General features: G+C 37.7%; 1 protein-coding gene across 3 annotated transcripts; it reads right to left on the minus strand.

Annotated features, from left to right (window-relative positions):
- Positions 1-1,445: 1,445 nt before the first annotated feature.
- Positions 1,446-25,387, minus strand: CCDC58 (coiled-coil domain containing 58). Of its 3 annotated transcripts, XM_034659453.1 has the most exons (6): positions 25,241-25,387; positions 14,642-14,767; positions 10,282-10,354; positions 9,766-9,912; positions 4,731-4,790; positions 1,446-1,751 (listed from the first exon to the last, which is right to left on the minus strand). In XM_034659453.1, exons 2-6 carry the CDS (start codon positions 14,674-14,676, stop codon positions 1,701-1,703), a joined length of 366 nt encoding a protein of 121 aa, XP_034515344.1. In that variant the 5' UTR covers positions 14,677-14,767; positions 25,241-25,387; the 3' UTR covers positions 1,446-1,700. The 3 variants fall into 3 exon arrangements, with proteins under 3 accessions (XP_034515344.1, XP_002927272.1, XP_034515349.1); XM_002927226.4 differs by lacking the exon at positions 10,282-10,354; XM_034659458.1 differs by lacking the exons at positions 10,282-10,354; positions 14,642-14,767 and having other exon boundaries at positions 25,241-25,329.
- Positions 25,388-26,020: the final 633 nt, after the last annotated feature.

The following is a 26,020-nucleotide window of genomic DNA, read 5'->3' on the forward strand; positions in this document are numbered from 1 at the left end:
TATTTATTGAGTCTTATTTCTTATTGAGTCCTTTCAATTGAAAAGACACATGCAAGAAAAAAAAAAATATCAACTTTCTGTCAGGCACCATTTGCTTTAAGTCCTACAGAAAAATCTTTTTTACCGCTGGCACTAAGAGATTTTTCAAGATTAGATTATAATCTCCACAAAAGTAGGTTTATCTATCAATATCCCCAACAACTAAGACAGTATCTGAACCACAGTAAGTGCTCAAAAGATCTGTTGAAGAACAGTGCACATAAAAGCTCACTTATAAAAGCACAATCCAGTGAGAGTCCACATACTGAAACATAGGCCTACCTATGACCCAGTTGGTCAAGCTAACTGTGCCAGAGCCAGGTAGCTTGTTTAAATCATCATGGTAGGCAGAATCCTAAAATGGCTCTTCAAGATGTCCCACTCTCCTTCCTTAGACTGTGAATAGGAGACATTACATCTGTGATGTCACCCTACCTGGCAAAAGGGATTTGCAGATGTAATTAAGGCTATAATCATTCGACTTTGAGTTAATCAAAAGGAAGACTCATGGTAGGCCTAATCTGATCATACAGACCCTTTGAAAGCAGAATTTGTCTGGTTTATAGCAGAAAAGGAAGTCAGATTCCAAGAATGAGAAGAATTCAATACACTGTTGCTAGCTAGAAGGAAGGGGTCATGTGCCCAAAAATGTGGGTAGCTTCTAGTTTAGAGTGGCCTCTAATAATAGCAAGAAAATGAGCCCATCAGTCCTGCAACCACAAGGATCTAAATTCTGCCAACAAACTCAATGAGCTGAGAAGCACAATCTCTCTATAGAGGCGCCAGACAAGAGCCCAGCCTGACTGACTTGATTTGAGCTTATGAGACCCCAAGCAGAGAACCCAGTCTTGGACTTATGACCTACAGAACTGTAAAACAATAAACAGGTGTGATTTTAAGCTGCTAAACTGTGGTAATTTGTTAAGCAGCAACAGAAAACTAATACAATCATCCTGTACTAGAAAGTGCTTTCTCTGCACTGACTGACTCCTGCAAGGATACGTTTTTTACCGACTCATTTGAATACTATCATGCAAGCCTTCCTCTGCCTTTCCCACATTTATTTTACTGTTTTCCTTTTCATTGTCCATGGAAATATTGTCCAGGAAAATTCCACCCAAAATTAGTTTTTGCATATGAAAACAAGGTAAGTTAAGGTACCAAGAGAAAGTTTCTTTGGACAGTATCCACCTTATATTATTGCCCTCTTACTTATTAGGAGCAATAAACCCCACAAAGATAAATAAAAGGATAGAATCATCAGTGATAAAAAGGTCCACGTTCTTGCCAATAAATGTGTAAAAATCAAAAAGATGTAATATAAATCAAATCAGATACTGAAACTGTATTCAAATTCCCTTATGAGAACTTATTATCTCAACTTGGAAAACAATCAAATAAATATGTACACTGAGTCAGAAAATTATTTTAATAGTTACAAAACTTTTTTTTTTTTTCACAGAATCAGTATAAAATAGCAGGTGATTTCTCCATAATTATCAGAATTATTTGTACTTAAGGTCTTGGCTAAGTGGGGCTGAAATCAACAAAAGGTCTTGGACTGTTGGCTCAGAAATCATCCTAGGAAGCCCACCTTGTTGATGTCTGTCATGCTTAGCTCTTATGAGATGTCCCAGTCCTTTTTTAAAAAAAGTATCTTTTTATTCATTCTTTGGAGGCTTGAAGTGAATTCGGCAGCGTTCATTAAACACCTAAGGTATTTAAACAGAAACAAAAGTCGTTGAGTCACCTTGTATAAATCAAGCCTAGAACTAAATTAAATTTTGCATGGTTCAGGACGATATAACCATTTTTATCCCAGGTCAACAGATTTAGAGAACAGAGAATTTTCCTCAGGAGTTCAAACTGACTCACAGGCACTAAGAATACAAAAGACTTTGATATCCATTTATAAGATAATTTTGATTTTTTAATAAAATTTATATTATTCAAGGAAAAAAATCACAAGCTAGCTTATTTAATAATAGTAACTAACAATCATTTTCATTACATATTCTGGATGTATTTTGGACAGTTAGAAAAAAATATCTAAAGTGGTTTAAGATAAAGTTTTTCCCCCCTCTTTTTATAATGTAGATTTTATTTAGATATCTGTTGTGATTTTCCAAATGAGTACCGGATCCTTTTCACAAGTAGGTATACTTGAAGAGAGATCAGTCTTTGCTAAATGGTGTAAATTTATAAAATGTTTTGTTCTGTTTACTTTGCTTCCTAAAAATCTAAACAAATAACATAACATAAATGTTAAAAGAACATTCTATTATTGTCTGTCAATATGGAACTGGGTTAAATAAAAATTTTGGTATAGCCATTCAATGGAATATAATGCAAATAAAAGAATAAGGAAGTTCTGTATGTTCTGATTTGAAAAGATCTCCAAGATACATTAAAGAAAAAAAGTGTGGGCAGTACACTTTCATAGATGTGACAAATACACACACACATACATAAAATTAGAAAAGGTGCAAATATCTAAAAGCATGTACCATCGTTTCAGAAGGAAAGGAAAGGAGGTGGCCGAAAAGGAGGAGTGAGAAGCAGAATTTTTACCATATTTCGTTTAATATTTACTATTTTTTAAAGATTTTATTTATTTGACAGAGAAAGACACAGCAAGAGAGGGAGCACAAGCAGGGGGAATGGGAGAGGGAGAAGCAGGCTTCCGGCTGAGCAAGGAACCCCACAACTCTGGGATCATGACCTGAGCCGAAGGCAGACGTTTAACGACTGAGCCACCCAGGTAATACTCACTTAATATTTTTAAAAGATTTTAATCATGCCTAAAAATTTTAAGTGTCCAAATAAAAAAATTTAAAAACCTAAAAGAATTTCTTCTTAGAATTTGCCCTCATACTTCATTGATATAAGGAAGAAATCATTTTTAAGGTTAAAAACCAAAATAAAACACACAAAACAAACGATATTGGCCACTGCTGACTACCATAAAAAAATAAAAGAAAAATCTACATAGGAGCTTTCATGAGACTGGGTATTATTCAATCTCTTAAGCTGGGTGGTAGATACATGAATGTTCATTTTATTAACATTCCTTAAATTCTACATGTTACATACTCTTTGATATGTCTTATCTCACAATTAAAAGAAAAAAAATGTAGAAATTACATGGACTCTTTCTGGCCCTTTCATCTTATAGCTCATCTCTTGTCAGTTCCCAGCCCTGACATTTCCCTTAAGTTCCCAATGTTCAGATGGGGGGAGGCTTCACTTGAGTGGCCTTGGCACCCCGGGTGGGATGATATATATGACTTGGCCAAACTTCTCCAAATCCTTTTCCTAAATGCCTTCCTAACCACTTTTGCTGACCTGCTGCAACATAGCTACATTTTCTTTTTTTACAATCAAGTAAGTAGGGAACCTGAGTTTTTGTAGACTGGATGAAACATATCTTCTCTAAAACTAGCATCAAATCTAAAAGTGCTTCATTTGGGTGCCAGGGTGGCTCAGTCGGTGAAGTGGCCTGCTCTTGATTTCAGCTCAGGTCTTGATCTTAGGGTTGTGAGTTCAAGCCCTGCTTTGGGCTCCACACCAGGCACCTACCAGGAGCCTACTTAAAAATAATTAAAAAAAAAAAAAGTAATAATGAATAAAAATGCTTCCCTCTTCCCCCTACATTTGATATATATCAGCCTCTCCACTGGGTTTTTCAAACCAGATATTCATTGTACCCTTCCCCTGTCCCATCCTAAGAGTAAATATTGTCTCTCTGGAGGACATAAATGAACAAATAACACCAGACTCTTTCAAGTAGCAAACACCTTCTCACGTTGGTAGAAAGGGCAGGAATATGAAACCTTGGCAAAGAGGATGGCATAAGGAAAAGTGATACAGCAAAGAAAATCAATTTGTACTTTGCAATTTATTCATAGCTCTACAAGCTGGGACATTCTAGCTTGTGTTCAGTTAACCTCTGTGTTTAACCTCATTCTGTTGGTCAATTTCAAAGGATGAAAGAGAATTTTCAGTTCATTCCTTCAGATTTAATAGATTATTTCCCTTTGGAAATCTCTGAATTTTTAGAGAAGGATATACAGATACACCATTTCATACAACTAAAGTAAGCATTTTATGATTTTTGACTACAGGTAAAGTCCTGGAATCCTGGTCCCCCAATCTAATTCCTATTCAGAACTATGCAGGTGGTAATAAGGAACACGTGAACCTGGGAGCCATAAAAAGCCCTATTATCTATCAGATATCAGAAAAGTTATGTACAAATAAGTTTCATGATCAACATGTTAGCAAGCAACTGTGAAGGGTAGCTAATGATATGAAAATTTATGTAAAGTAATAGGACTCAAAAAGGCTAATTTTAACAAATAACACAATTGAAGGTTCTAAGTTAAGTAGTAATAACCCTAAATAACAAGTATGCCCATAATTAGTATTAAGAAACATACAGAATGTCTCCAGTTCTATTACCACGACATGTCATACAATCTACCATATGACTGTAAAGCTGCTTTTTATAAGATGGCTCTATCTGAATGCCAACTGCACCCCTTCTCAAAGTTAAAACCTTCAGTTGGTTATAAATGAGAGATGTCTATTCTCAAGAGCCCCAAGGCACTCCTTACTTCCCCTCCCTTGGTTTCCCTCTGCTAGTTCAGTTTCCTTTATAGTTCTCTACAAGCACCAGTATTATTTTATACCTTCCAGCTCCTGTCATTTACAACTTCTTCAACATTCAGTTCTGACTGCATCCATTTCAACTGTAAAAAGGAAAAAAAAAAGTTAGAGTTACGAAAATTCAAATTAAAGAGCTAAAACCAAATTCTATTCACAGTTTCCTAATAAAAGGAGCTCCTGCTGCTACATTCTTTGTAATGGTATCACCTGGGCTCGATCTTGGACAGAGCCCATTCTCCCCATATCTAATCAGGGGTTAAATCTTCTAAAGCCATGGTTCTCAGGCATATTATAATCACCTTGAGAGTTCTTATAAAAAAAAAAAATCAAATATCCAGGTACTTCACAAAAGGAATGTGACCAATAAACATATTTTTTTAAATGTACAATCTTACTCATGTATAAAGAAATGCAAATTAAGCCATAATATGACAAAAAAATTTTAAAAATGAGTACATCTGATAAAACCTACTACTAGTGAGGGTATGGAAGAAGATATACACATTTTTAGTGAGGAGGGCAATTTGGTAAGATTTATAAAAACACAAATTCACATGTCCTTGAACTCAAGAATTCCAGTTCTAGTTACTGATTCTATAATAGTGATTTGCAAAGACAGCACAGAGAACTAAAAAGGAGAAGGAGGTGGCAACCTAATTTGGATGAGAAAAAAGAATCAGGAAGAAAAACAGAGAAGAGAAGGGGAACACATAAGGCCCAAAAGATCTAGGAAGGCATGAGCTTTCCACACCTTGAGCATACAGCCAAAGGTCTGAGGCTAAAGACACTGAAGTCTTTCTAACTTTCTCGATAACTGCCAACTTAAACACACCATCAGAAAAGTAGCCAATTCCACTGCCAGGCCCAGATGACCAGGCCCATCAAACTCCTAGTCACTTCTAGTCACAGAAACTTAAAAGAAAAGAAGATAGCTAGTTCCAGGAAGGAGGCCTGAAAATATTCAGGAAAATTAGGAGAAAAATGCACAAGCTACAGGTCGAAGCAGCCAAGAGGTTAAACTAGGATGATTTCCTTAGGCCAAAGTCAAGACTCAGGCCAGAAGATTTGGGAACAAAATGCCAGAGAGCTAGACAAGATCTAGGCAACCATGAGTCAGGGACCCAGACCAAAGAACCTGACTAGTCAGGAGCAGAGCTCAGGCAGGACGTTTAAGCAATGCACATGTAACACTAATAAGACAGGAACTTAATACTGATCCACTGGCTCCTTGTAAACTCCCTTGCTAGACTCGGAAGTAGTGTCAGAGTATAGACAGGAGGAACAAGAGGAAGGACTATATTTCTGACAACCAGTATTGTGCTATATAGAAACAAGCCTGAAGAGGCCCATCTGCTTACATCAAAGCGACCTCAGTTTCAGATTGTAATCAGCTACATGGACCAGAAATCATTAAAACTTCACTGCTCTGTCAAAGCCTGGACTGAATGCCAAAAAATTAACAAGCTCAGTCAAAAAACAGGCTCAAGGGACGCCTGGGTGGCACAGTTGGTTAAGTCTCTTCCAACTCTTGGTTTCGGTTCAGGTCCTGATGTCAGGGGCGTGAGATGGAGCCTCACATTGGGCTCTGCGCTCAGTGCACAGTCTGCTTGGAATTCTCTTTTCCTCTCTCTCTGCCCCTCCTGCTCATGGTCTTTCTCTCAAATAAATAAAATAAGTATTCAAAAAAGACAAAAAAAAACAAACAAACAAAAAACCAGGGTTACAACATGCCACTAGGACAGTCTTTAATTGCTCTCAAATATTTAAAGGGAAGTCATGCAGAAACGGGTTTAGACTTATCCTATATACCTGCAGAGGGAAGATTAAGGAGCAGTAATCACATGTTACAGGGAGACAGATTTTCACAATATATAAGAAAATCTCTGAATAATTACAACCACCCAAAGAGAATGCACTGCTACAGAAGATTCAAGTACTCTTCCTCCCCTGCCCCCTTAAGTAGTGTTAAACAAAAGGTGGAAACCACTGGTTGGGAGATACTGTAAGGAGGATTAATGTAACAAACATGGAGTCCCAGAGACTCAAAAAGGAAAGGAAAGCAACTACTGAGTGTATCAGGGATATGCAAATTCCTACACACATTATATAATTTAATCCTAATCCCTAAAAATGAAAGCGTAAGAAGTCTCGACTCCATCTTACAAAATAAAAATCCGATAATTTCAGGGCAATTAATTTACAAGTTTACAAAGCCACCACGTTGTGGATGGGATTTACTTCCCTAGAGCTATCTGCCTTTATACTCCATGTTTTTTCTATTGAGTGCTGCAGACATTATAACCAACTTCTAATACAATTTCAGTGCCACCAACAAAATGCTACCTCTGAGATGGTTGTTTTTGAGGCTCTAGGTCTGAAACTGGTAAACTTCCTTTCAAAGGTCACTAATAGGTGACAATCATACAGTTCCAGCAAGGAATGTGTTTCTTCTGCGTTAAGGACTCAGGGAAAGAATTGGGACTTTAAGATCGGTGTTTCTGCATATAGGTTTGTTCACTTCAGTAATCGGAACTTGACTATCAATCACAATTTAATNTGGGACTTTAAGATCGGTGTTTCTGCATATAGGTTTGTTCACTTCAGTAATCGGAATTTGACTATCAATCACAATTTAATGTACAAACACTGAATCCAGAGTCAGAAGAGAAGGGAGAAAGTCCCAGCTCTACCACTTACTAGTTTGTGACTCGGGACGTCAGTATCTCTGAGTCTCAGTTTCCTCATTCAGAAAAGGAAGAGGTAGAGCTGGATCATCTCTAAGAGTTCTCTTTCTGATTCCATAATCTTCATGACAAACTTGAAAATTTAAAAAAAAACTCAAGCTTCCTTACTTGGTTAAGTACTACTCATGATCCCCCTCTAGTTCTATACAGTATCAGTCAAGACAGCTACTTTTTAGAACTCGCTAACTGGTTTCTAAAACTACTCCGTGCAATGGTCATCCTGATGATTCTCTCTGGACCCTAAAGACTAAAGGGCAGAAATGAGGGCGGACCAAATTATGTGATATGTCACTCCCAAGTACTCAGTGGTTCCTGAACTTTGCTCTCCAATAACAAGAGTCATTCTACTCTTTGTTTAACTTAACATGCAAATACTGAGTTTTCAGTTTCGGATACAATAGCCCTGCCCTGCTGTTTCCTTTGTCAATATCTTCAAAACTCTTTTAAATACAAAATTCAAAAATAACTAGATTTTAACCTGCTTTATATAAGACTTCTTAAACACTGAGTAAGATGACTATTACAGCATAAATTCACTGTCTGAGGAACCCACCACTGCCTGATGCATGGGCAGGTATGGAATACAGGACTGTAGCAGTCATCATGAACACAGAGAGCAATGAAGACAGGGGCTGAATCCCATACCCAGCAAGACAGGCTGCATCGGCGGGATGGCTGAGCAAGTGCACATACTCACCTGTGGGCAGTTACAAGGATAAAGGCTTGAGAGAGATGATAAGGTCCCCTTTTCAAAATCTAGCTACATCTACTAAACAAATGGCAGACTTCATGACTGTTTAGTAATGAAAAACACAATTCCATCCCATACTGGATTTTGCCTGACATGCAAAGATCAGTAAGTCACCTACTGTGACAGCTGAAAACACAGACATGATTTTGATAATTGCTCAGTGGTCACGTAGGGAAAAGCCCCTCTTCCTAGGTAATGACCAACATATATAAGGGGCAAAGGAACCATGTACCCAACATTCTTGCCAAATGCTTCAGGAAAAAAAATGCCTTCGTGTGGTAGGAAGGGGAGGAAAACAGGGAAAGGAGGGAAGGAGGAGGGAAAAGGGTGGAGAGAATGTATTGCAAAGGAGGTGGAGCAAAACGTAAACAATGGGTGAATACAGGTAAAGGGTACATGTGAGTTCCCTGTACTATTCTTGCAACTTTTCTGTAAGTTTGAAATTATACCAAAATTAAAAGTTACTCTTTAAGCACCACCCCCAAAAGGAAGACAGAAATGCATTCCACATAATAAAATATGGTACACATTTCAACTGTTTTCTTCACATGTCACCATTAAGGGCTATAAAGAAACAGTTCTGTTCTATTTATCATACTCTTGAGGCCCACACCCTATCTACATTAGCTGACTTTGGGAAAATAAGGCTTTCTCTGACATATCACTCAGTGGACACTTCCTGTTTTCTTAAAAGCGAAAACTGCAGGGATAGGAGATGAAGTGGAAACAAAAAAGTGTCCAAAAGGGCCAAAGACTCATAGCAACTTCTCTGCAGTAGGGAAATGAATTATAATGAGGTTCTAGTATATCTGGTTATATTCAAATAGTACTATATTTTTATGGCTGAAGAGGGTAATAATCTGAAATAGCTGTACTGCATTTCAGCAAATTTCTACAGATGAAACCAGAGGTAACTAATCTCAAAATGTAAATATATTTTTAAAAGTTTATTCTCAAGTCAAGCCTTTAAACATTGATACAGATATGATTTCACTAGATTTCTGATGTGGTGTTGGGTCTGTACTAATCCTTTTATCTTTAACAGTATAACATATAGAGAAATGGAAAGAAAATATGACTGAATGCTTAAGCTAAAGCTGCTACACTGCATATATGCATGAAATGCAAATTAACTTAGCAATTAATATCTAAATGTAATAAAATAAAGCCCACTAAAAATGAAGTATTACTCTGCTGGTCATTTTTTTAAAAAAGTAATGACTGGGGTGCCTGGGTGGCTCAGTCATTAAGTATTTGCCTTCGGCTCAGGTCATGATCTCAGGGTCCTGGGATCGAGCCCCCATCGGGCTCCCTGCTCCACTGGAAGCCTGCTTCTTCCTCTCCCACTCCCCCTGCTTGTGTTCCCTCTCTTGCTGGCTGTCTCTCTCTCTCTGTCAAATGAATAAATAAAATCTTAAAAAAAAAAAAAAAGTAACGACCATCTCTCACTCTAAAATTTTCATATTAAAAACTGCCTTTATAAAATCGTTAAAAAAAAAAAAACCCTGCCTTTATTAAATTTGGAAATCTACGGCTCAGAAATGTAAATCTTGTTCAACTTACCTTTGTCTGTTCTTTCCTAAGTTGCTTTAATAACGTTAAATCATCCAAATTCTTTTCTCTCTCTTCTCGGAGGCGTTTTACTACTGATGAGGTCTGAGCTATACAATTTTTTATGACTCTGTCCCTGCTGGCATGAGCTTCCCTCAACTAAAAGAACAAAGGAACAAAAGAGAAAAATCACACCAATTTTTTACATTTTAGTGTCTTTTAAAAATCTTATTTTTAGGTTACAGCAACGTAATACTTTCTAAACACTTTTTAAAAACGGAATCTTTGGAAGCGAAGATTTTGCTGAACCAGCGAAATCACCTAAAAACAGATCAAAGAAAGCACCTCTCCTAGTGGAAAGTACACGGTCGGGTTGCCTTCCTCCTCAATATGCTTCTGGGACTTCCCGCTCCTTGCCCTGCATTTCCCACAAGGGGCTTTTCATTTCAGCCCCTTCTCCCTACATTCCTCTCCCCAGTTTTCCAACCCTGTGCCATGTTTTTCTACCCTCCACCCACCTCCACGCACCTCTGGGGCCACTACTGCTATTCTTCCTCTCTTTTTTTGTCCTTTCGTGGTTTTTTTCAGCCCCATGTTGTCACTAGGTGCAAGAAATTGTAAAGTAAGTGATGTAGAGAAGCAACTCGTTACAATAAAGAGAAACAAAGAATGCTACATTCATCTAGGCGAGACAGAGCCCTTTCCAAGATTTTGCAGTCAAGTGTTAATACGGAAAAACTGTGGTTCCACCAACTGTGTGTACTGACTGAAAGACATCTGGCAGGGCAATTCCTTACAGAACTTTCATCTTTATGTAACAAATATGATTTGCATCTATTTTCTTCCTTGATTCACAAAGTATGATGGTCATGACTCAAATACACTCCCATGATCATAACCAAATTCTGATGACACCCCAATAATCTGGGGGAGGGGAAAAACAAAGTGCTAAAATAATATGTAATTGCCATTATTATTAATGGAGCATTAAAAAAAGTGATTCACCTCCAACTAAAATTCAGGTGTTAACTTGCTCCAAGTAATCATGTCATATCATTCCTTCTTCCCTCTGAAGAGAGAAGATCTTAATGCTATACTAGTGATAGTTATACTAGGGATAACCTAGTATACATATGTTTATATAAAATTTAGGACTAAATCATATTATAACCATTCTTCACAAGCTATCTCAAACACATCTCTTAAATTATCATCTCAGGACCCTGAAGTTAAGAATTACTGGTCTAATATGCATCAGGAAAAAATAAACCTTTGCATTTCTAGAGTGCAATAACACTAAAAGTGCATTGATTATAAATCATACCTATGTGAAGAGAAGGAAATTAAAACAATAGACATTAGCCCCACCTATAGCAAATTTCTCTAATATGCTAATTTTTTTCATCTAATAGTTAGGATTCACAAGGACAGCCCAAGGCCTATATTTCATTGGCTAATATGCTGCTTCTGTTACTTGTTTCCTCCTTCAGGTATAATTCCAGAAAATGAAAGGAGCCATTGAGGGTAGGAAACTTCCCAAAATAGAGTAAGAACAACCACTGTTAGAGTCAAGAAGCTCTCCCTGTGTGAGACTGGCTAAATAATTAGTATTTCCAGGCTTCGGTGTCTTCTTTTGCAAAATTATGGATTATGAGTAAATCATCGCTAACATCCTTCCTACCTCTAAAATTTAAGGGTAACTCGACTCAATACACTGCTCAGATGTCCAACAATTGGTGAAATTGCATTAGCACCAACTAGGAGTCTGTCACAGTATTTTCATTTTTCTATCTGCACTTTAAAATCAAATTCAAATTGTGTACATTTTATTAAAATGTTCAATACTTTCCTTTCAGTCTCTCTCACCACAGAGTTTCTTCCCTTGTTGGGCTTTCATCCACTGTTCCCCTCTTTAACTTGGCCCCTTTCCTGTGGATACACTTCTAAGCTGAAGACCACCCTCTGGCCCTCAGCTGCGTACTTTTCCTTCAGATTAGCCCCACTGTGAACCCACAGAAATTACTGAGCAAATCATCTTTTACTCTGTATTATCAATTATTTTAGTCTCACTTTCATGACCATCCTTCAACAAAATTCAGAATTAAGAGCCATTGGCAAGAGGAATATGCATGGACTTCTGCACACGTATGTCAAAGAAATGAGGACGCTTGATAACTAGTAATAAGACTGTGTGATATAAGCTTACCAGAGAAAAATACAGCACAAAACCAGACTTATTAGCTCATTAGTAATTCAGATGTTTCAGAAGTTGGGTCACATGAGAATTGTTCCTGATATACAAAGTGCTTGTCAAAGGAACAAAGATAAAATTAATCAAGAAACTTGGTAAGGTAAAAGGCAAGGCCTTTGGTTCGAGGAAAAAATTCCTGAATGATAACCATTATCATAACCATACTTCCTTTGATTTGGGGTAAGCAATTCTGAAATGAAGGCATTTGGGATGGGGCAGGAAAATGATTCAAAACTAGTCTAACGGGTCTACCTAGGACTTCCCAGTTTTATTTTACTTCACCAAAACTCTAAGAAGTTCTTTTAGTCAAATTTTCACCTACTCTATCTTTTAACCATTATTTTAAAACAATGTCTTCTGCCTTTCAGGAAAACAATGCCAACAGTTTTCCTGATTATAGTTTTTTGATTTTTTTTTTCCAGAACAAAGGTTGATTTTAAATTAACTCTACACTAAATTCTAATTTCCCAAACATCATTTGTTTTAGAACCCTGATGATGACCCTTGGTTTAACTATCATTAAAAACAAAATAAAAATTACTAAGTTTTTGTCATGGCACTTTGTTTTAAATCTTCCTCTAGAACTTCTGACAAAAAGATGCAAGGGGAAACATATCATTTAAAAATATATTCCAAAAATTCATTATATTAAGGAGATACCTTTAAGAATTACCCTAAATCAATCACTGTGACACCAATAATAGTTTTGCATTTGTAAAGCACTGTTCCAAGTTCACAGACTTTTTAAGGTTCAGCATTGATTTTTATGTTTATCTTGAGACTAAAGAATGTACAGCTAGAAAAACTTCATAGATTCAAGGGAATATGGTCTAATAAGGGTATCTCGCTGAAATTATTTTTATTAAGAGTATACTTTTAAGATGTGGAATTTCTACAATTAGTGCTTCATAATAACTTTGCTGATCATCTGCTATGAAGAAGTATTATCATTAGAGAGTACGAACATTCCTTCCTCAACTATAGAAGGAAGGGTTGGGGCTAAACAAAGTCAAGGTGACCTTAAACAACCTGGACGTTTTACAGAGTTCCACTCTTAACTAAGACAATATTTAAGGGAACTCAATGGGACTTCTTAGCATGGGCACTCTGCTGCAGGCTCGATCACTGGCACAAAACTACTAGATAAACCATCCTTTCTCTGATGGTCATGTTGCTGGAGCCCTTTAGGGTACAGACAGAGCAAAACCCAAACACATACTTAAGAATATCCCAAACAGAAAGATCCTAAATATCCAAAACAAAAGGTTCTAGTATGCAAGAGTATCCTGGTTCAACAAAGGGATAAGGAAGAACAACAACAGTAATAGAAGCAGCAAACATTTATATGTAAGACCTTTAGTACGGTAAGCACCTCATATTACCTCAGTTAGGCCTCTAACAACCCTATGAACTAGTACTATTATGATATTATTTTACAAATAAGGAAGCTGAGGCAAAAAGTTATGTAACATGTTCAAGGTTACCAGCTAGGAAGTAGCACAGGTAGGTTTCAATCTAGATGTGGAATCCATGTCGTTAATCCCTACACTATAAATCTTCGAGTTAATAACAAGATTGTAAATGGAAACAACTGAATAGATTATAGAGATTAAATGGGTAGTGAGATCATAAATTTCTAGTTCTTCAGACAGAGCTACCCAAAGAAACAAAGTGAATTGTCAAACATCAAAATAAATTAGGGCTTGGATTCTGGCTCCCTACTCCCAATACTGGATTCTACTCATTAAAGCCCACAACCTTAGAATTTTCAAGCCACAAGAATTACCTAACCACTCAATGAAATACTTTCATAAAAAAGCAGAATAAAAATATCAGCAATTATTAATGCTTTGAATTTAATTGATATGAATAAGCTTATCCAAAACTGACTTTTTTTTTCATACTTGAGAAATAAAATTTAGGTTTTAAGTAATACCTTCTTTACAAGAATCCAAATAGTAATCTTGTGCTAAAGAAGCAAATGCCATTTCAACATTAGCTTCCAAGTTAATGAAAAGATATATATAAATTATAAAAAAAATACTTAGCTTCATTATTATTTCTTTTTGCTTTTGGAAATTACAAAGAGACATAAAGGGAATCTTTAAGAGGCAATGAAAAAATATGTACTTGAGAAACCAAAGCCTCAGGAAAGGACAAATTATTTGTGGCTTCTCTCCCAACTACCAAGTGCTTCTATTCTCCTTTCTGAAGACTGAGGGAAAAAGATACAGAAAGTGTGAAGGGTTTTAATTCTTCATTGTATCAGGTGTCTGGCTTCCTAGGATTGATTCATTCAAAGCCCTTGCTCTTGTTTCACTGTTTTACTTGACTGTCTCACTCTCTCCTTCATTCCCTGGTGCATAAGGTTTCCTTAAGTTAAAGGCCACCCATGAAGGGGCCAAAAAAACTACTGCTCTGATTCCTTAGAACGGTCTTTTCACAGACTTGTGCATAAGATCACACATTTTCTTTAGCTGGTAACAACCAGATCAAAACTTATACACACCCTCAGATGTAGGCAAGAAAACATGAAGATGTCATACTTTTTATCCAGTTTATATGTCAATTGGTTTCTTATTTTGCCTGCAAAGAAAGGCATAAAGGAAGCACAAAAGACTCAAAAGATACACTTACAGACTCATAAAGTTGTTTACAGGTTTGGCTTGCATCAATTTTCCCTGCAAAGGAAGCTGTTGGAACCGTAGTGTTTAATTCATGTACTATTCTGTCATCAATCGTCCTCATCACCTTGAGTAATTCCTATATATGTTTAAAATAAAAGAATAATAACCTGAATGGAAAGTTAAGTGATAAAAAAGAAACATTTAAACAAACAAAAAAAAATATATAAGCTCTTGGATATTTTACAACTTTGTAAGTTAGGAGTAGAGAAACCATGCTAAATTTAGTGCAACCACAGGAAGACCTTTATTACAATAGTAGGTTATGTAATAGTAATTCTAAGAATGGGCGCCAACTCTGTTTCCTTGGCTTAGATGTAACCATCTCAAGGGTCAAGATTGTTTTACTCACTTTTAAACCCCACCTGCTGACACAGTGCTTAGCAAACTGTGTGTGCTCTTTCCATCCCCAGCAGACAGCCAATAAAGGGTTCTACTGAACTCCATTACCTCAAATTGTCCCAAACAATCCAGCATAATTGCTTGCTCTATTTCCTCTTTGTCTATCATTCTAAAATGTGGTGCTAGATAGAAAAACTCTGTAAAGATACACAAGAAAACTCAGTAGTGGTTCACTTGTAGAAAGTAACTTTTAACCTTTTAGTCTTTTTGTTTTTTTAGCTTTTTACTATGATTGCGTATTATTTTTGTAACAAAAACAAGTAAAACAAAGCATGCTGTTTGAGAAGGAATCAAACCTCTTCATGGATTTCTTGTTCTTAGAACAAATAGAAATTAGTTTAAACTTTTCTTAGTGACCCTACTCATTTCCCAAGGATCTTTTCCTCCTAAAAAGGCTCCAACTCTCAAAAAACCAACCAAAAGAAAAATAATACCAGAAGGGCAGAGGACTTAGAAAGACGCTGGTAAGTATACCTACCCAGGATAGTCCCTTCTCTCTACATTTTGATTAGGGTACTTCTTTTCACTTGTCACTAGAGAAAGGCTGGGCATCAGCTACACTCCAACTCCAGAAAACACAAACTCTAGAACCCTTTTCTTTTCTTTTTGTTTCTTAAATTCTCCTCTCTGCCCCCTAGCCAAGCAAAACATGACTGGAAAAATCATCAGAAAAACTGAAGTATATAATACTAGAAATATATGTATTAAAAAACCCCAACAAGTTAAGTCAATATTAAAGTGTATTAAAATCAACTTGGGTTGATCCTCTGCCTCGTCTCCTTCAATATACCAACCATTTCTTTCCTTTGCCAAACTGAAATCCATGACTGAAACCAACTTCTTCATTTCTTTCTTCATCCATTTGTTAAAGTAAAAGATTTTATTATGATTAAAGTATTACATAGTCATTTTAGGAAAATTAGAAAAACTTACAAACAAAAATCATCCACAGTTAATCATTATTAATATTATAAGATGTACCTTTAGTTTCTTCTGTACATATCTATGAATATTTTTATAAACTTGAGGTCCTTTGTAACACTCTAAAGTCCTGCTTTATGACATTATACCATGAGCAATTTGCCCTTGTTACTACAAGTGCCTTGAAGACATTTTTAATAGCTGCATAAAGACCCTGTAGAGGTATCATAACCTGTAAGACCACTTCCCCAATAATGAATATTTAGGTATTTCCAATTATAATAACCATTTAAGCCATCCGGTCTAAATTTGCAGTTTAGATTCTGTTCCTATCAGTCCATTAATCTTCAATTAGTAATTTAATGGCCTTTTTTAAGATCTCAATCTAGAAGTTAAACAGCTTATAGAAGGCTCATAATTTAGACTAGTAAGACACAGGCAAATGTCAGGTCTAAAACCAACTTCACTATCTTACCCACTCTTCCTGTATCTTTCTATTTTTGTCAATAATAGTATTATTCTCTATAAACTGGAATTCTTAAGGGATAATCTCAACATATTTACTAAGCAACCACTACTTTAAATGTTTTTTGTATAATGGAGGATATATGTGTCTGAGCGGCAAATTCCAAACAAATGGTGGCAGCACCATTTAATGTCAAAAACCAGGTAAGCAGTAGTAGCAGCAGACAGGGACCTTCCTTGCCAACCTCAGCACCTACAACTTGACTATTCAAAAAGAAGAAGCAGCCGCCGCCACCTCCTTTAAAAATCTCTCTTTTCCCCTATCTAAATTGAAATGATCTGCTGAGGCTGAGGTTTAAATTATACCTTTTAGATAAAGCTTTCCTTGACTGAGAGTCCTCAGCAATCTTTCTTCTTTAAACATACGCAGCAGTTAGAACACAGCACAATTCATTTACTAACTCACTCTTCATTCAATAAACATTTGGTAATGTCTAGTATGTGTCAGGCACCACTCTGAATGCCAGAGCTACAGTGGTGAATAAAACAGAAAAGGTCCTTGCTCTCTGGGAGCAAAATTCTCGTAAGGGGAGACAGACAATAAGCAAGATAATTTTCGTACTGAATAATACTATGAAAAAGAAAACAAACTGAGGTAATGGGATAAAGAATGACAGTGGGGCTGAGAGGCTAGCACGTTAGATAGGGAGATCAAGAAAGGCCTGAGGATGCAGCATGTGAGCGGAGAACTGAATGATACGAAAGAGCCAACTAAAAGAACACCTGGGGAAGTAAGTCAAAATGATGAGGCAAGAACAAACTTAGAGGTATATGAAGAACTAAAACAAGGCAAGTGGGCTGGGAGTGAATATGGGAGAAAGTGGTGTTAGGTGAGGTCAGAAAGACCAGAAAACGAGGGACAACAGAGACCAGGGAAACAATTAAGGATTCTGTTCTAAAGGAAACAGGGTTTTAGGCAAGGGAATATAAAACATGATTAATTTTTTAAAAGATAACTTCACCTCTATGTGGAGAATGAATTATAGAGAAGAGAATGGAAACAGGGGGACTATACAGCAGACTACTATAGTGGTCCAGGCAGGAGATAAAGATAGTTTGATTGAGAGGTAGCAGTCAAGTTAGCAAGAGAAAGCTGGATTCTGGATATATTTTGAAAATAGAGTGGATAAAACTTGTTGATGAATTGGTGGTAAGGATGAGAAAAGAAAACAAGATGACTGTTAGCTTTGAGGCCTGAGCAACTGAATGGATGGTAGTGCCATTAACTGATGTTGGGGAGAGACTGGGGGAGGAAGAGATTTGGAAGGAATGAGAAGATCAAGGTTCTGTTATGATGCACAGGATATTTGATGATACTTAGGATTATTGTTAATTGTATGTGATACTGGCATTGTGTTTAAAATTACGATCTTTTAGAGACACGGACTGAAATATTTACAGAAAAAAAAGATGAGGTATCTGGGGTGTGCTGCAAAATAATCTGGATAGAACGAGATGAGTGATAGAATATAAATGAAACAAAGAGTAGCCATGAATTGATTGTTGGGTATGTAGCAATTCATGATAGCAACTCTCCTTTTGGATAGGACTGAAATTTTGCACACAGAAAAGTTTTTTAAGGTTCTGTTCTGGACGTGGTAAGTTTGAGATGTTTATTAAATATCTGAGTAGACATGTTGAATAGAAGGTTGAAAATACCAGTCTGACACAGAACCAGGCTAGAGTTATATTAACACACTGATGTTATTAAAGCCATGAGATGAGAAGAGATCACTGAGGGAGACTGTAGGGAATGGGGGGAGGGGTCAAGAAAGAACTCTAGCAATTAAAGTACAGGAGAAAAACTGTGAAATCACACAAGTCAGAAGAAAGGTTGCAAGGAGGGAATGGTCACTTGTGTTGAATGTTACTTGGAAGTCAAAGAAAGATGTGAACAGAAATTAATTTTCAGATTTAGCAGGACAGAAATCCTGGGTGGTTTTATTAAGAGTCATTTGAATAGAATGTTTAATGGACTGAAAGTTAATGTGGCTTGTGTACACAGAGTAAGAGAAAACACAGTGTAAAATGAAGTGTAAAATGAAGCCCACCATTATAGGTCATATTACAGGATTTTAATCTTTTTCCTGAGAGAATGGAGAACCAAAGAAGTGTTTAAGTATGGTGGGGTTACATGATCAAATTCGTACTCTGAAACGATTGCTAAGTATTAAAATACGGAAAATGAATTACATAGGAGCAAGAGTAGATGCAAAAGGATCAGTTAGGAGATGAACACAGCAATCCAGGTAAACGATTACAAAGCTTGACATTCCTTGGAATTTTTATTTACTCTGAACTTTAACCAGTTTTGAGTCTGATCACTAGCTATATAGCCAAATTCCCCTCCATTAAAACAATGTGGACATAAATGTTAAGTTCCTTTATACAGCAATGGGAATTAATCTACATTAACTAGGTAATTTCAGTGTTACCAATGGAACCTACAACTGTGGATTTTCAAATATGTCAATTCTCAGTGTGCTAAAGAATCATCAATATATGATCTAGAGCTTGACTTTTCATATGGTAGGCACTAGCTATATGAGGTTATTTTAATTAAAATTAAATAAATTAAAATTTAGTTCCTCGGTCGCACTAGCCACATTTCAAGTGCTCAAGAGCCATATGTTGCTGGTGGATGGCACCAATTTCCACCATCACAGTTCTACCGGGCAGTGCTGAATTCAAGAAACTATAATGACAATTTCTAAACTGATAATGCACTTGTTCAGGGACTGTTGAGAACTATAAGCTATTCTTAAATGTCACAGAAAAGATACTAAAAAAATAAACATAAGGGGAAAGGGGGTAAGATTCAGAAAGGAATTTCTTTCAAAACCACTAAGGCAGAAGGGAAGGAACTATAAACCACCTCCCTAGGTATACATTTCTTTACAGTGTAAAAAGTGCCAGAGCTCTTAAGGCAACTCCCAAAGGGTCTAGAGAAAAGCTTGAGTGGCCCTCACAGACTGAAAGCAAATGAAGGCTAACACAGACACCAAAGTGCTGCCATTAAATCATGTGTTATTATTCACAAGGATATACTAACTACCTATCTGATGCCTGGTTCCAACGGCATCCTCCTTCCCTTTCTCTCACAAATTCACTAAAAAAATATACAGAAGACACCCCTGAGCAGACATCATACACAATAAACCAGATTCTGATATATCATGAATCTCTCATTTTAGGCTGGCCCTTTAAAATTATTCAGACACTTACTTGGAATTGCATTTTATGTCCTATCTGTAATTGTGGGGTGAAAATCTCCTCCTCTCAGAAGCCAATTTTGGTACTGAAGGAGTGCCCATATTTAGTAGGGAGGGATAGAGAAAACTTCCTATTGCCCCTATAATTATACTACACTCTACCCCTAAGGTTAATCCTCAGGTAAATTCCTTTTATTATTTTGGGGAGCTTCTAGGGTACACGGGGAGTGGTAAAAAGTCTATTACATGACAATAAAATAAAAATGTACTCCAAAGAATTATCTGGAATTTATTAAGCTTTTCCCTCCTCATTCTTTGCCTAAAGGTACCCAGCAGTAGATTCCATTCACGTGGTGCTCTTTTCAAAAAGACCTTGTTCTGGGGCGCCTGGGTGGCACAGCGGTTAAGCGTCTGCCTTCGGCTCAGGGCGTGATCCCGGCGTTACGGGATCGAGCCCCACATCAGGCTCGTCTGCTATGAGCCTGCTTCTTCCTCTCCCACTCCCCCTGCGTGGCCCTCTCTCGCTAGCTGTCTCTATCTCTGTCAAATAAATAAATAAAATCTTTAAAAAAAAAAAAAAAGACCTTGTTCTTCAAACCACGTTTTTATAGCAATGCTCACACTGTGCTCCCCTCACACCAGAAATAGAGACTTGCCTGCAACTGCCAGAGTCCTCTGACACCTAGCACCCCCAGCTCAGACAGCAGCTGGACATGTTGTAAAAGGAACCATCCTTAAAGTTAGAAAACAGACTATTTCATCCATACCTAATTACCAAAATCAATTGTGTATAAATAAATAAATATTCCTGACAGAAATATCAAGACTTACACATTCTGGGAAAGAATACTTAGTTGATATTTATTTAGGTGATATATGAAATGAATCGGAGAGAGGGTCAGGAAGAAGGGAATTCAGGCTGGCAAGAGTGGGGGAAAAAACACAGAAATGACAAAGAGCTTGATGTGTTTAGGGAAAATTAAGCCTACGTGGCTGGACAGAAGAGTTAAAATGTGTATTGGAGGTGGCAGTGGTTAGGAGAGAGAAACATGAATAAGGGAGGGTAAGAGATATAACTAAGAAGACTTTAGGACTGGGTTTTAAAAGGTCTTGTATGACATGTTAAGTAGTTTAGACCTAGTCACAGAAGACTGAAATTAGATGCATGGTTCAGATTCTAAAATTCAGAAGATAACAATATGAAGCCATAGTAGTATGAAGATTAGATTGAAGGGGGATATACTGGAGAAAGCAATGACTGCAGATAAGGAGGGATATTGCAAAGCTAACTGCAAACACGTTCAGAGGGTATGAACAAAGACCGTAGCAGTACTGATGAATGTTCCTAACTTTGACAAAAATGACTCCCTAATCTCACTTGGCTTTCAAGGCCTTCCATAATATGGTTCCAATCTTTTGTGTAATCCCAATGTGTCCCTGGGCAAATCCTGAATTCCAGCAATACTGACTGGCTCTTTCCCCCAAATACATAAAATTTTCTGCCTATATACTGTTCCTTCTACCTAGAATTCCCCTGGTCCTGCCCACCTAAGGCCCAACTTAATTACCATTTCTTGATTTATTTCTCTCCGACCTGTGACAGCATTTTATTCATACTCTCAATATCTTCTACACGTTTTGTATCCTTGCTTGCATTACGTTCCTTATTTTATATTCTGTACACTTAGTCTCCCCAAGTGCCTGGTACCTAACAAGTATCTGTTATGAACTGAACTGTGTCCCCCCAACACCAAATTTGTATATTGACGCCCTAACCCCCAACATTACTGTATTTGGAGCTAGAGCCTATAGGTAATTAAGGTAAAATGAGATCGTAAGGGTGGAGCCCTAATCCTACAGAACTGGTATCCTTGTAAGAGGAAGAGACACCACAGATCTCTCACGCTCTCTGTGCACAAAGAGGCCATATGAGAACACAGCAATGAGGCTGCAATAGGCAAGCCAGGAAGAGACGGTGAACCAGAAACCAACTCTGACAGGACTTTGATCCTGGACTTTGAGCCTCTAGAACTGTGAAAAAATGAATTTGTTGCTTAAACCACCCAGTCTGTGGAATTTGTTATGGCACCCCTAGCAGACTAATACAATATCCAATAAATTCTTGCTAAATGAGTGTTCAAATGGAATCCTAGACACTCAATTTTAAACATTCTTCTGGATTTTTTTTTTTAAGATTTTATTTATTTATTTGACAGAGATAGAGACAGCCAGCGAGAGAGGGAACACAAGCAGGGGGAGTCGGAGAGGAAGAAGCAGGCTCCCAGCAGAGGAGCCTGACGTGGGGCTCGATCCCGTAATGCCGGGATCATGCCCTGAGCCGAAGGCAGACGCTTAACCGCTGTGCCACCCAGGCGCCCCATGGATTTTATTTCATTTTAGAAACAGCATATTTTCCAGGAGTGTTAATCTAACTTTTATAACAGAAAAATAAGAATTGCAAAACTTCAAATACTTTGAAAATTCTTAAGCTTTAAAACATGCACCTACATGGAGAAAAATCAGGACAGTAATTGTAAGAGGGGAGAAGGAGGGATATATGGGCAGGGATTGACTGGGAAGGGGCATGAGAAACTTTTGGAGGTGACGGTATTATTCTCTATGTTGGCAGAGGTTTGTATTACAGGTATATGTAAACGTCAAAAAGAATGGTACGCTTAAGACTAGTGCATTACATTGCATGCAAATTTTACAGAATGTAAATGAACAAATATTGAATTCTAGTTAATGATATGAATAGTGACATGTTTAGGAGTTAATATGGATGTTTGTAACCTATTTTGAAATGCATCAAAAAAATAAAAAAGGGGGGGCCCTTGGTGGCTCAGTTGGTTAAGTGTCTGCCTTCGGCTTGGGTTGTGATCCTAGGGTCCTAGGATGTAGTCCTGCATCAGGCTCCCTGCTCCACGGGGAGTATGCTTCTCCCTCGGCCTCTAACTCTCTGTCTTTCATGAATAAACTAAACTAAAATAAAATAAATTAAAAGGCAGGGGTGTCTCAGTGGCTCAGTCAGTTAAGCCTCTGCCTGTGGCTCAGGTCATGATTCCGGGGTGCTAGGATTGAGCCCCCCATTGGGCTCCCTGCTCAGCGGGGAGTCTGCTTCTCCCTCTCCCTCTCCCCTCTGCTCGTGGTCTCTCTCTCTCTCAAATAAATAAAATATTTTTTTAAAAAAAGGTGACTTGATGACTATATTGAGAGATGGATATAATACAGTAAATACAGCAAGTCACTGATTTTGGAATCTAGATGTACATAAGTGTTCATTGTAAGATTCAACTTCTCTATACTGTTTGAACATTTTCATAATAAAATTCTAAAGTACCTAAATCTTTTTAATAAAAATACATGATTTCCTATTTCTCTTCCACAGTATTCAGTGCAGTGCTTTTCACATTTAGGGTACTTACATACAAAATGGAACGGTTTCATAGCTTTAAAAAATACTAACTTTAATTGAGAAGCTGTAGGTCAATTAACCACAGTTTATAATTTTACCCAATTCATCTAAACCTAAATGTTATACTAAATTTTTACATTTTACAGTACCTTCACTTATGTTCATGTGTGCCTGACATGGTTGGGGCAAATGTTCTTATACTTATTTACAATGACGTTAAATGATATGCCAAGGCAGCTCTGGAAAACCAGATCTGACTTTTAACCCATGGTATTCTCCATTATAAACCACACACTTGGAAAAGCCCTAGGAAAACTATCTAAAAACTTGCCCCAGGTTTCACTAATGAAATTCATTTTATGAACTTTTTATTTACATTTTTCTGTGAATGGAATGGTTCTACAAAGTGTAATTAGCTTTTGCCCCCCTCACATCTTATGTGATTTCCAAAAGAAAAATGCAAGTGTTTTTTAAGCACTGTTGGGTATTTTAACAGAGAACCTTTGAAATTTAGTTTTAGAGGGGCACCTGGGTGGTTCAGTTGGTTAAGTGTCCGACTCTTGATTTCAGCTCAGGTCATGATCTCAGGGTCCTGGGACCGAGCTCCTCCACTGGCCAAAGCCCATGCTCAGCGCATAGTCTATTTGTCCCTCTCCCTCCACTCCTCCACCCGCTTGCACACAATCTCTCTCAAATAAATAAATAAATAATAAATAAAAACTTAAAGAAATTCAGTTTTAGAGATTCAAATAATTAGAGATGGAAGCAGTTTTAAATGTTACCTAACATAATCTTATTCTACAGATTTGAAAGTTTATTTTTAAGGGCTAAGCAATTAGCTCAAGGTTCCAAAGCTGTTAAAGGCAGAAGCAGTATTAGAACCCCAATCATCTAACTCCTAACCAGCACTCATTCTAATAAACCTTAAAGCTGTCACTGCTCAGTTATTTGAGCTCATTAACTCAAGTCAAGTCATAGTACTAATGTGAAAGACCAAGGCCACAAACGGTCCTGTTAACCTTAAATATTCCATATACTTTATATTCTAATGGTCTTTTTCCATCTTATTTAAGACTTTTACAAGTATCTGTATTTGTCGGGCATTTTGATCACATTTGAAATTGGCTGCTGTTGTGCTGATCTAATCTGAGGAGCAGCTGAAGAATGAAGAGGGTTCAAGTAATGGTGGAAAAGACCCCACAAGAACTTCTTTGGCCAAATACTAATTCAGTCTGTTGAGGTTATCTTCAAGAATATCACTCCCTGAAAAATGGCTCATAGCACAAAACTTCCTACAGACAGATCTGTGATACTTGAAATTATTTTTCATTATTTTTGATTAAACATTTGTAAGGTCATGATTTTTTAAATTCAAGTCTTTATCTAGACAGCAGCACGTTTATGCCTACATTGGAACAGATAACTTTCATAGCAACTTAGCTAGAATCCAGACGCCTGTTCTTTAATTTACAGCCTGATATTAGCCGTAGACCTCTGGTATTCGAATATATATATAAAAGATACAGCCTTTTCCTTAAATGTTACATTTCCTCTAATTGTTAGGAAGGCAAAATCACCACAGCAGGTACTAAAATTAATAGCCCCTCCTAGGCTCCAAACGTTCTGCCCCACCAAAATAGTAAAACTTTTACTAAGTTTTTTCTGTTTTGTTTTACCAAGCAAATAAGCTCTCCTTCACTTTCTTCACTTTCTTCCCTACTTAAAAGTAGGAGGGGGACCACAGAGGCTAGGAATTGCGTTCAGGGGTGGCTTAAAAGGCTGTTACAATCCATACCACCCGGCCCAAGCTCGGTTTTAGCACCTCGGAACCACCTGGAGTTTCCCCAGGCGGTTAGTCAAGGTCTGGGCGCAGCAATGAGAACCATGACCCCCAAGGAGCTGCCTCGCTCTCTACCGCCAAGCCCGCGCCCCCATGACCTCCAATGGGTGGGAAAAGGAGCCTTGAACTGCCCGCTTCTTCCATAACTAGTCCACACTCCCTCCCAGGCCACAGCAGGGAACAGGGTACGGGGACAAAAGGAGGGACACGCCTGCCACATGAGGAAAACCCCATCACCTGGAACTCGGCGAACTCCTCACAGTTCACACCGCCACTGGGCGCCGCCATATTGGACAAACGCGAGGCCCCCGCCGCGAGCCAATCACCACGGAGCAAAGGTGTCCGCGTCGCCGCCTAACAAAATTTATTCCGAAGGCAATCAGCGAGGAACCTAAACTAAGCTAAACCAAGGTTGGTCTTTCCGCCGGTCTTCATCGACGTCCAAACCTGTAGCCCTACCAGCCTTCCTTTCGCTTCTACCGCTTTAACACGGCCTCCTGGACCTGGCCTAGCTGTAACGGGGAATATCAGAACTTGAAGGGATCGTTTTACGGCAATCCCAATTTTTTTTTTCTTTTACACAAAGGGAAAACGGTTTCTTGGTCGCAGCAACCTGGTCGTTCGAGTAGGAAATCTATTCACCTCCCGTCCCTTGAGCACAGGGGCCTTTGTTCGTTAAGAATTTGGAACTACTAAGAAACTTTTTTTTTTTTTAAAGACTTTACTGACAGTGTGGGATAAGGGTTGAATAAGGTGTTCAGGTGTGGAAATAAAATGGTTTTATAAAAATAGTCAAAGAAATAGGAAACATACGTGTCAATTTTTCAGGTAGGTGAGAAATAGTCTCAAAGCCAGTGAGACGTGGGGTCCATCAGTCACTAGGAGCCAACTGTGTTTTTTTGATGAAGGGATATATATTCATTGAAAATCCTGGAAAAACTGTATTCAAATACTGGTTTATCTAGGCAGTGTGATTTCAGGGTCTACAGTTCACAGAAGTTCTACAGTGAGCACATT

The sequence above is a fragment of the Ailuropoda melanoleuca genome, chromosome 1 (assembly GCF_002007445.2).
Source record: "Ailuropoda melanoleuca isolate Jingjing chromosome 1, ASM200744v2, whole genome shotgun sequence".
NCBI classification, from domain to species: Eukaryota; Metazoa; Chordata; class Mammalia; order Carnivora; family Ursidae; genus Ailuropoda; species Ailuropoda melanoleuca.

Excerpts from the sequence above, each read along its gene's own strand:
- CCDC58 (XM_002927226.4), bottom strand. The coding sequence starts at position 25,291 with ATGGCGGCGCCCAGTGGCGGTGTGAACTGTGAGGAGTTCGCCGAGTTC. Across the intron at positions 14,768-25,240 it reads AGGAGTTCGCCGAGTTCCAG|GAATTACTCAAGGTGATGAG; the intron begins GTGATGGGGTTT and ends AAACATATATAG. Across the intron at positions 4,791-9,765 it reads TTAGGAAAGAACAGACAAAG|TTGAAATGGATGCAGTCAGA; the intron begins GTAAGTTGAACA and ends TCCTTTTTACAG.